The sequence below is a fragment of the Ixodes scapularis genome, unplaced genomic scaffold (genome assembly GCF_016920785.2).
Source record: "Ixodes scapularis isolate PalLabHiFi unplaced genomic scaffold, ASM1692078v2 ptg000460l_1___fragment_1__unscaffolded, whole genome shotgun sequence".
NCBI lineage: Eukaryota > Metazoa > Arthropoda > Arachnida > Ixodida > Ixodidae > Ixodes > Ixodes scapularis.
The window spans coordinates 595,419-606,750 of record NW_024609981.1 but is presented as its reverse complement, the minus strand read 5'-3'; the positions used below and the strand labels follow the sequence as shown (position 1 = coordinate 606,750).

Genomic DNA, 11,332 nt, shown 5'->3' with positions numbered 1-11,332 from the left:
TTTTGTGTTTGATTTATTAGTTTTTCTCGCACCAAACTGTAATTCTATTTAATATTTGGTTTTCAGTTCCACAATGAAGTGGTACTTTTGTATATCTGTCGAGAACAAGCTGTGTGTAACGATATTCGTTTAATAAACTATAACAAAAGAACTTAAACGCACATATTGCCAATATGTGCGTATTGAACGCCCTCAAAAAATCATGTCACCATGTGATGTCAGAAGGCCTGGGCACGCAGTATAGGCGGTTGTTGGCAGCTGGCTTCCCGAAGAATGTCAGTTGCAGAGATCGTATTAAATAGATTGCGTAGTGAAGATTGCCCTCGCCCAACGGTTCTTGGAGATAAACAAAAGGTCGCGGTGATACCGTACATTCACAAAACGGCGCATGGCTTGAAAAAGGGGGCCAATAGATCAAACGTGAAAGTAGTGTTTTCCGCACCAAACAAACTTAGTAGATTATGTAGGATAAGAGATCCTTTTCGTAAGGCCCCTTCTGGCTGCGCGGTGAAACACAGGGATACCTTCGTTGAATGTGTGGAGGGAGTAGTATATCAGATCCCCTTATCATGCGGAAACAACTATATAGGTCAGACAGGTAGGTGTGTTAATGATAGGCTGAGGGAACATAAACTTAAAGTAGGAAATTATCGGGACGGTCATCTGTCTGATCATTGTCAAAGTTGCAAGTGTGTGCCGTTGTTTTCCGAGAGCAAGATTCTGGCACGGCACAAAGAACAAACTGTGAGGAAGATAGTCGAGGCAGATGAGATTAAGAAGGATGGGGCAGCACGTGTCAGCGTGGCCTCAATAGATTTACTGGACAAGGAGCGTGCGTTCCTCAATGACGCGGCCTGGCACCGGGTTGGCTAGTGGTGGAGCAAAATCGGAAACTCGGATGGTATAAAAGTGTCGTTTCATCTAATAAAATCAGTTGTTAGTAGCGCACTGTACTGTCAGTTTCTCGCCTCTTTGTCCCTGTTTTTTGAGCGCTAAAATGTATTCCAAATGCCTTTCGTGGGTTGCTGATGAGGGAACGCCTGCAACGTTTTTGACTCGTCGGCTTAGGACTGCGGAAAGCGCGTAAATGTTGAGATCTCTGCATAATACGTTATGATTTCCTCCTCGTCCAGAACGCAACCGGAAGCACAGCGCTATTTAGAAAGCGCTGTTGTGGCGTGACTACTTGGGGCATCAGTCTGAAATATAATCTTTACTTTCGTAATCCTTGAGGCCAAATAAAGACGATTTAGATGTTTTCTTCTCTTCTCAAATACCGAATCGCTTCAGTTTCCATTTAAGTCTAAAGTAAATATAGCTTCTTGATTAATATCAAGCAAAATGATTCGTAGCCTACGCTCCGTTTTACATCGTGTCCGACGGAGCGAATGAATCAGCCCCAAAAGTACATCGTCATTACGATCCTCGTCTTTTTGCTTATACATTTACTGGCTAATCCAATCACACACAAAAACGAAGGCACAATCACGCCGCATTTACTGTGTGCGATTCGTATTTCCGGGCATTGCAAACGCACATAAAAGACGAGCGCCATTGCTATGCACTTTTGCCGCTGCCTAATTAATTTGATTGGTTTGTAGTGTTAGCTACACGAAGTACAGTTGAAATGATGAGCGAAGAAAAGTGACATGTACGATGAAAACCACAGCAGGGGAAATGTAGGTGGTAGAAACATAACGCCCAGAAACAAATTAGGAGGCAGTGAAATACGAATACCTCGAATTCACACGTTCTAAGCCATGAGTGGCTATTGTTTTGTAACCATATCAATCATCTTCGATTAATATCGCTTGTGTAATATTGAAACTGAGTCGATCATTGGAATATGGCCTGTTCAGCTCAAGCTGCTATACGCCGTAGGCAAAATGATATCATGGTTAAAAGCAAAACGAGGGTGATTTAACAAAAAAAAAAAGAGTCCGAGTTGAATAACGTCTCTGGGTAGCGTTTGTCAGAGCAACAGTATTCCCGTGATTGCGGAATTCGCTATCCTAATGTGGAAGTTGCTAGTCATGCGCCGCCTCCTCAGCTCAATTTTGAAAATCTTACATCATTTTCACTTCCGCTTTCGATTCCGATACCGTACATCTTTTGTACTATGTGTACGACGACCCTCCTCAGCCAGCCGTTTCTGTAATATTATTTATTTGTTCACTTATATATATATATATATTATGACGTGCCGAGTTTGAACAATATTAGAAATCTTTTTCTCTGAGTTAATTTATTCCTCAACGTGATAATAACAGTATATACATTAATTTGTATTCTGCAGATGCTAGTGATCTGTACTGTCTGTGGTGCTAATTTAAATGCCATACCTCAAACAATTTCGACCAGAAAAATTATCAAGTTAAGGGCATAATTGCCCATAGATACATGTTTATATATTTCTATGAAATTTCGTCTTGACGAATAATAATCATATCTTAAGACTACACTTACCTAGGTATACATAAATCATTGTTAAAAAGTTTAACATCTCTACCATAAATATCTTCGGCTATAGCGCGCTTCAAATATGGCACAAACGACAATTGTCAAAAACCCATCGTCCTTCCTCGCTCCTTCGGGAATCTATTTCTTTAAAACCAAGCACGCCAGACGATTGAAATAAACTTCATTGTCTTTCGCAAGTAATGCGACACCACAAGTAAAAATGCGAGAAAAAAAATTACAAATGTACCTCACACCTTGAATCCAAATGAAACCGCCCGCCCGTCTTTCGAAGTTCGACGAACTTCGACCTTTTACTCTAAAAGTTCGAAGTTCGTCGACCTTCTGACTTTTCAGGAATCGGAAGTTCGACAATTTTCGAATTCTTTAGATTGATAAGTTAGAAAGTTTGAAAATTATCGAATTTCTTTGCGTAGCAAGTTCGAAAGTTCGAATACTTCCAACGTTTTAGTGCACTAAATTCGAAAGTTAAAACAAATCATCGATATTTGGTCTATTAAGTTTGAAAGTATTTGAGAAGCATCGAATTTTGCAGCGTAATAAGCTCGAAATTTTGAAACGCGTCGAACTTCTTAGTTTAACAAGTTCGAAAATTCAACTTCCGTCGAATTTCTCGATATGGAAAGTTCGAAAATGCGAAATCTTTTGAACCGTTTGATTCGATCATCGAACTTTCGGTTCGAAAAAAGTTTGCGGCATCCCTAGAAATTTACGTCATTTCTTTTTTACCATTAACACTGGGGAGAAAAAAAAGGTCGACGAAACTTTGCTTAAAGGGGCCCTGCAACAATTTTTTGACTGGTTTTTAATTTGCACCGAACTTGAGCGCACTGAACGTACTAACTTAGAAAAACTTTTCTTTTCTCAAATTTTGCTTTAAGTTATAGGCAATTTAGAATTACAAAAAACAAACAAAAAATAACCTCCTTCATGACGTCGTAGGTCCTGGCTTGAGTGGCCGTGAACTAGAGGAGTAGTGAGCTCATCGAGCGCTCATGGCTGCCGCACTCCGAGACGACGGCTCGGGAGGGCGCCACTAAAGCACGTGTTGGATAAGCTGTATGAGGCGGGCGGCCAGAGCGGCTTGCATTGCATTTGCTGCGCGATTAAGGACTACTTCGGCATGATACTTCATTGGCCACAAACTACAGCAAACACGGTGTAAAGATCACTTCAGAACGGGAGCCACTTCGCGCTGCGATACCGCCAAATGGCCAAATCGCCAGCCAAGCCCGCGCCGAAAGCCTTCGGAACGCTCGGAACCGGTCGGATCCTCGAGCCGGTATACGACCGCAGCGCCGCCGCGTAGATCCGGGACCATTCTACGCTCGCTGTTCGTCGGAGCCTCATTTCACTAGCCTTTTCCAGTATGCGCCGTTTTTTCCGCTGCTTGGTGGCGGGTTTGTCGACGAGTCTTTTCTTGTTTCTGTACTTTATAAACTGCATTTGTTTCTCTTCTGATCTAAATCACCGGACAAAAACTACTTTCATACATAATTGAAACGGTTCGCGACACTTATATTTTGTATTTCGACTGAAAAAAAACTTTTAGCGGCTCTGACCAGTGGTAAGCCCAGGACCAAAGACGTCACATATTGCGCGCTTTCGGCAACTCGGGTCGCCCTTGTAGGTGGAGGTTTCCGCGTCTTCGGTTAAAATATGACTCACTGTTATTTAGTTACTCTCTCCGTGCCCGCTGGCTTGCCCGAACCCCAAGAGACGTGGAAACCGCAAAGAAGGTAGGCGCTTAAATATGATTGCAGGGCCCCTTTAACAAAATGCTATGGGCGTCCCTTTCCGGAGGTACATGGGGGACAGCGGGGCTTGGTATGGGACAGAGGGGTTCGACGCTGCGAAGCGTCATGTGCAACGGAGCCAACTAGGTTAACAGTTCTGTAATTAGCAGCCGCATACTGTTGCCGCGAGGCGGCATGAATGTATGCGGGGGGTTGGTTAACGAGCTCCCCAGGGACACATGTGCTGTTCGACTTTCTTTCGGACGGCACTTGTAGGCGCGGGTGGAGTGCCGTCGGACGGCACTGTAGACAGCCAAAATAACAACAGAAAACGGGGTAATTCGAACAACTTTCTTGAAGAGATCATGAACTGATTTCTCAACTACTTCCTTGTCAACTTTCCTCCTCAGTACATAAGCAAAGTGAGAAAGCATGTGGTCGCATTTCACCGAAACTCAAAGTTCTGCCAGCAGTCTGAGAGCCGGCATGGACAAAGCCCTACATAAAATTCACACTTCACATTTTTGCAAGCGCCGACAGCCATGAAGGGAGCTACGAGACAAGCGATGGCGACCCTTTTTGCTATCGCTCAGCCGCACGACGAGGCACACTGCATGAAAGCGACAGGACCAAGCGATTAATGCGATGAGCGACGTTTTCTAGTAATTCAAGAACCGAGCAGCGTTACAAGCGACAGTGAGAAATCTCTGTCGCTGCTGACAATGCTCGTCTCGTTGCTCACTAAATCGCTTACATGCAGTCCAGCCTTAATTGTCTGAAAGCGAGAGACACGTGCCACGAGTGAGTGCCGTGCTGCCACTCACTTCCAAGTGCCTCTCATTTCAGAGCTACACCGCCATTTGCTTCCAAGTCCTGCACGTGTCTCCTGCTCAGGCGCTTTGATGCCACTTACGAAACTCAGCACGAACTCATTAAGGGGTTTTAGGTGGGGTTAGCAATACAGTATGTTTGCCGCACCATTCTTTTCGGTGCCTCGACAGTCCACAGTAATTTCAGTCACAAGTTGGGACGTCATGACGACAGCGGCACTGGTGCCTGCTTGTCTTATTCACCAGAGGTTTGAAGACCAACTGCAGACTTGCGACAGCATGACACTTTCGGTTTCGTAACATCATTGTTGCTTCCTTGGGACAACTCTTAATACATGGGAGGAACAGGATGCCAATTGCACCATTGGAGAAAACGTCCAGGCACTATACCTGTACTAAAATTTGCTTGAGCACCTGTTTGTTTATGATTATGTTTACACTTGCAGCGTTACCTCCAAGGTGGGGTTTGCCTACCAGAAAAAAAAGTTGACTGGGCTATAGGTAAGACCAAGTTCGACTCGCTTTGCTGATCCTGTTGTCCCGGTGCCTCTACAAGGGCGAGGACCTGGTGAATAGGAGTATGACAAGCCAACCTACCAGGCGTGACAAAGTATGGCGCCGTGGGAAGGAAGCCCATTACACCCGCCAAAGTGGATGCAATTGCAGGTGCGTGCCTTGCTGCATGTCCACCTTCCCGGCTCTAAACTATGTAGCGATTGGCATGTTCAGCATCGTGCATTATACAGATTTTATAGACCATACGCGAAATAGCTCTTGGGTATCATCATCATGCCGCTCGGAGCCGACATGTGGTGGGTTTTGCTATCTTGAATGTGCAAATGCCACAATACCTCGTCTCGCCTCAGCATAAACTAACTGCGAAAGCTGTGCAAGCGCAAGCGGATAGCCTCGACGGGAGGATGGAACCGCAGTATGTGTGCGTCCAGAGGTTTCCAAAGTCAACGGCAGAAGCTTTCGAGGGTGTCACAAGCATGCACCAGCAACTTCGTTAGGATGCATGGGCACTGCTATCTTGGAAGCACTTTCCAAGATTAAAGAGAATGAACACAGTTGGCAAAAACTTGAGTCTTAAGGCCCGTTCAAGCTCTTGCAACCGAGTACGACCAAGAGAGACGAGATATGTTAAAACTTCTTAAAAGTTCTTAGGACGAGGGTACACACTGGCATTCTGGCGCCATCTATGCGGTGATACTGGAACTGCATTTTACAAGAGCGAAGGTTTCGCGGGATTTCCGAGGTCGCAGGGGCGTAATACCTATAAGAAAGGCTAGTTTATAACCTTGACAAAAGTTTTTCGAGCCAAAAAAGAAAGGAAAATGCACCAGAAAAATAGCAAATATGCCGGACCGCCAAGTTTACTCTGCTACCCAATAAATGGCGCCGGTGTGTCCTCTCGTTGTAAGAGGTTTTATGGAACCCAGTTTTAAGAGGCCGCAAGAGTGTGAACGGGCCTTTAGAGAACCATGCAGTGAGCGGAAAACTTAACAGTTCATTCGTTATTGGCATTCAATATACTGTTCATCAGGTTGTCAGCAGGCCTCTTCACGATGTATAATATGTGTATTACTTTGGTATTTGTTGATTTTTCTGGAAACAGGTGCCAGCAGGTACGGGCATAGACAATGGTGATTATATTCGTGCATCTGTACAACTTTTCTTGTATTTTTATTTTAAAGCTTGCAATTTAGTTTTGAAAGAACTTCGTGGTTCCCATGGCAAAGTTGCAAACATTATATGGGTGCTCTCAAAACCAGTCCAAGGCCAGAACTAATGCCAAGGCATCTAGAAAAAAATACTGTGACCAGGAACGATGTCATTTATTATGTTGTCAAGCTAGGCCTCGCAAATGTTATCCGAATCGGGTCCACTAATACTCCCCCATGTAGTAGGGTGTCTTTAGTGCCCATGCTTGTTGTTTCATTAGACCTTGCACATGATTCATTACTAAGGAGGACTTGCATTACGAATGAGTTGTCTAGTTAACTGTGGTGTTCCTGTTAACAAACCATTGCATTAGGTGGGTAGGAAGTAAGAGTGAAGAAGTAAACTTTGGTCTTTAATGGCAGGTAGGTTCATATAGAATAATTTTTGCTTCAGCGGAGGCTCAAGTATGCACGACACTGAAGGGATTTTCCTTTCAGTCGACGGAGACAAGGGTACCACAAGAGCCAGCGAGGAAAAGAGAACGGGACGTCTTGGCGTCAACGCCTTGCCGCTTGCGTGGCTGTGCCCCGAACCGTGCAGTTTTTTCCAAGGTAAACAATTGGGCCATTTGAAAGTTTTGCGGATAAAAAAAACATGACTCACTTGCATGCCTTGCTGTAAACAATCCAATGCAGCACTGAAATTTGCGAGTTGTAGATAATGTCACAGGCAGGATAGATAACCTCTACATTCTCAGAGTTCTGTGGACTAAGGGGCTGCCCAATATCAAACAGCAGGAGGGTGCCCCGCTACACAGCACCATTATATGCCGCACGATAGCCTCCTTTATACTGACAAAACCTGGCAGATTGCCACAAGAAGCGGTCGCCGAAATGGAAAAGGTGGACGGGTATACAACGGAGAAGAGTCTCGCCACAGCGGACGCGAAACACGAAAAAAGTATGTTTCGGGGTCCTCGCCACTGCAAAAGCTGTGTGCTGACGTCCAGGTTCCCCGAGGAATGACTCTTTAATGCTCTGTACTACCGAATACTCACGCTCCAAATCTGTGACCAGGCACTCTATGACTCCGTCATCGAACTGGCATGCTTTGTGAGTATAGAGGTGCTAAGGTCATACTCCGATCCACTTTACTCCTTTTTTTTTCAGGGGGAAAGCATCTTTTTGTTTGCATTCCTGGAAGAGAGGGTTAGACTGCTATGATTAAACTGGTGCAGACAACCACTAGCAAGCTCCGTTTGCTGTCATCAATGCCTACGCTATTCTTATAATCGCCGATCTTTGCAAAAAGACAACAAGATAGGGGAAGGGACGAGAGCGGAGGAAAGCCGTGCCGTTTGCATTGTCGATGTAACTACTCATGCTAAAGATAAATCACATGTAACTATGGTTGTTTAAGATAAATCAGTTTGAAAGGGTGTCTTCGCTATGGGGGGTCAATCTGTAAACATATTTCTTTTTAAAGCTAAAGACCAAGTGAGATAAGTATCATCCGCTCTCTTCTCAAATGGTTATTTCAATATTTTATTAGGAGTACTTGGCCATGACTTAAAACAAACCAAAGACCAGATTCGGGTTCATGTTCGAAGGCGGTTCTTTCATGCCCAACTTCAGAAACATTTATCTAAGCAAGGATGATAAACAAATTACTATTAGTTTTAGTGTCCCCCCTTTTCTGCATGCAAAATATGCCTATATCTGTACAGCACGCGAAAAGTTATAGGATACTTTGTAATGCAGAGATGCATTATTTTGTTACTCAGACGGAAAATTGTGATAATTACTACCTTGTAGTAGGCCTCGTACATGAAGCGTTCCCTCACAAGCACACAGATGTTAAAGCAAGCTTTTAGCCCTCTCTAAATTCCATCGTGGCTTGCTTTCGTTTCAACTAAAAAGGGAGCACAATAAGACGGGGACGAGAAAGGATGAAACAAGCGCTCACTACCAACTAGTTTATTCAGAAAAAAAGTCTTCCCTTCCTTCTTTGTCCCTGTCTTAATGTACTCTTTTTTTATTGCAGCCATGGAGCAGCTTGCCCAGCAGAGAACTTTATAATGCTTTCTTTGACTGTACTAGACACTCTCAGTAGATAAGCCCCAGTCTTGCCAGCACCTAGCTTATGCAGGGTGCTGCAAAACAGGTTCAGCTAGACTTGGTACCCTCCCCTCTGTCCTCAGTAGGGAGCGTGTCCCTTGTGCTTCAAGTGCTCTCAGTGCACTTACTGATTTATTACTTGCGTTCCCTTTTAGCCTTAAATTGATACTCCTTTAAAAGAAAAAGCAGACAATAGCAGCAGCAGGACACCAAGCCGGACTGGAAGCTCCTTTATGCTTGGTGTGAGTCGGTGATTACCCTGGTTGTGCCTGGCCATAGGTGACCCCGTCTTGTTCCGCAATGCTTTAATTACTGTTTTTGCTAGTGTATTTATGTACCAGTTTTATTTCACACACGATTGTTCTCACTGTTTATATTACTTACCAGCACTGTAGGTGTCAGTCACCTGTCTGTCCATGTGTTGATCTTTTGTATTTTTCATGTACTTCCTGTTACAAGATGAGCCGACAGATGGCGCCACCACCCAAGGCATGCGGTGGCGTACGGGCCTTCCCCCATCACCTACGCGAGAAGACGAAGAAACCGGCGAGCATGGCGGACGCAAATACCGTCCACAGTGTAACCTTCTGTCAAACATTAAACTAGTTACGTTTGATAACACGCCTTTTTGAAACATGGTGTCAGAAGCGGCAATAGCCAACGCTTGAGCTACGACCGCCACGACAACGGAAGCAAGCATGGACAGGATCCCGCCGCCGCCGAAGTTTGAAAACGCCAGCAACGCTGCGGAACGATGGCGCACGTTCAAACAAGCCTTCACGCAGTACCTGAAAGCGACCGATGCCGCTGGAGCATCATCGGAAAGGCAAGTCGCACTTCTTCTCACGGTAGGAGGACCAAGCCTGCTAGACATTTACAATACTCTGGACTTCGGAGAGTGTACGGAAGCGAGACCGCACCCTGAATTTGACTTCGACCACGTTGTGAAGCTACTGGATGCGCACTTTCTGCCGAAGCAGAACGAAGTGTACTCACGCTACGTCTTCCGCATGCGAGTACAACTCCCCGACGAGAGGTTCGACACTTTTCTGACCGACCTGAAACTGAAAACCTGCGACTGCATTTTCGGAACAAAAAAGGAGAAGATGATCCGCGACCAAATCGTCTGTGGAGTAAACGACGAGAAAGCACGTGCGGACATTCTGAAACTAGAAAAACCGACGCTCGAAAAAGTCGTCACGGTATGCCTAGTGCACGAGTCGACGAAGCTTCAAATGAAGGTGTTCAGAGAAGGCACCACGGTCGAAGTCCACGCAATGAAGGGTAGCAGCAATCGCCGCCGACAACCACGTGCCGACCGAGAGAAAGACAAACAGACTGCGCTCAAGCAACCAGTACAGAGCTGTAGGTACTGCGGCAGGACTCACGAGCGCGCAAGACAAGCATGTCCAGCATGGAACCAAACCTGCAACAAGTGCAAGAAGCGGAACCATTTTGCAGCGTTATGCAAAAGCACCAAGACCGTCGCCAATGTGGAGGCGCACGACGACGACTCAACAGAAGAGATACTCACGGTGCAGGACGGCAAAGCAAGCTCGTTATTTGCAACCTTGACCGTCAATGAAAGAAAAGTCAAGTTCCAAGTGGACAGTGGAGCTGCAGTGAATGTTATCAACCACAAGAGTGTGACGCCCAGACATATCGAGCCAACCTCGACAACCCTGCGCATGTGGAATGGCACGAAAGTCATCCCATCTGGCAAGGCAAGGCTGAGGGTGACTACAGCCAACAGGCAGAAACACGTCGTTGACTTCATTGTGGTCCGTATCGACTTCACACCCCTCATAGGACGGAAGACAGCTGAACTGATCGGGCTAATCACGGTTGACTACGACCTGGTTGCCAGCGTTGGTGAAGTGAACTCAAGAGACCACATTACGAAGAGGTACCCCGATGTTTTTGGAACCTCTGTATGCTCTCTGCCCGGGACCGTACACCTTGTGACCAATCCAGCGGCATGTCCCAAAGCAGTGACAAGTTGCCGAGTCCCAGTGAACATCAAGCCTCAGCTCGAGACAACTATAAGACGATTGGAACTAACAGGAATCGTCAAGAGTGTCACGGAACCGACACCTTGGGTCAGCCGAATGGTCATCGCTACAAAGAAAAATGGTGAAATGTGAATCTGCATTGATCCTCAGGCTGTCAGCGAAGCCTTTGAGCGGGAGAGGCACCCCTTACCGATCCTGGATGACATTTTGCCTGAAGTCGCAAATACAAAGATATTCTCGAAGTTGGACCTACGAGACGGCTACTGGCAATGTATCCTGGACGAAGAGTCTAGCTTTCTCACTCCCTTCCAGACACCAATGGGACGCTACCGATGGCTACGCCTCCGATTGGACTCGCTGTCAGGAGCGAAATCTTTTAGAAGAGACTGCAGTCAGCTCTGGATGGACTGAGTGGTGTGCTGTGTGTGGCAGATGACATTCTAGCATATGGTATCGGCGAAACAGATGCAGAAGCTCGCAGTGGCCATGACAAG

General features: G+C 45.7%; 1 protein-coding gene across 1 annotated transcript; it reads left to right on the top strand.

Moving 5' to 3' along the window:
- The first annotated feature begins 9,524 nt into the window (after positions 1 to 9,524).
- On the top strand, positions 9,525 to 10,970 carry LOC120842558. The gene has a single exon (XM_040213695.2). The coding sequence runs from the start codon at positions 9,525 to 9,527 to the stop codon at positions 10,968 to 10,970; it is 1,446 nt and encodes a 481-aa protein (XP_040069629.2).
- Positions 10,971 to 11,332: the final 362 nt, after the last annotated feature.

What these genes read in the sequence shown, in the direction of transcription:
- LOC120842558 (XM_040213695.2), top strand. Translation starts at nt 9,525, where the DNA reads ATGGACAGGATCCCGCCGCCGCCGAAGTTTGAAAACGCCAGCAACGCT.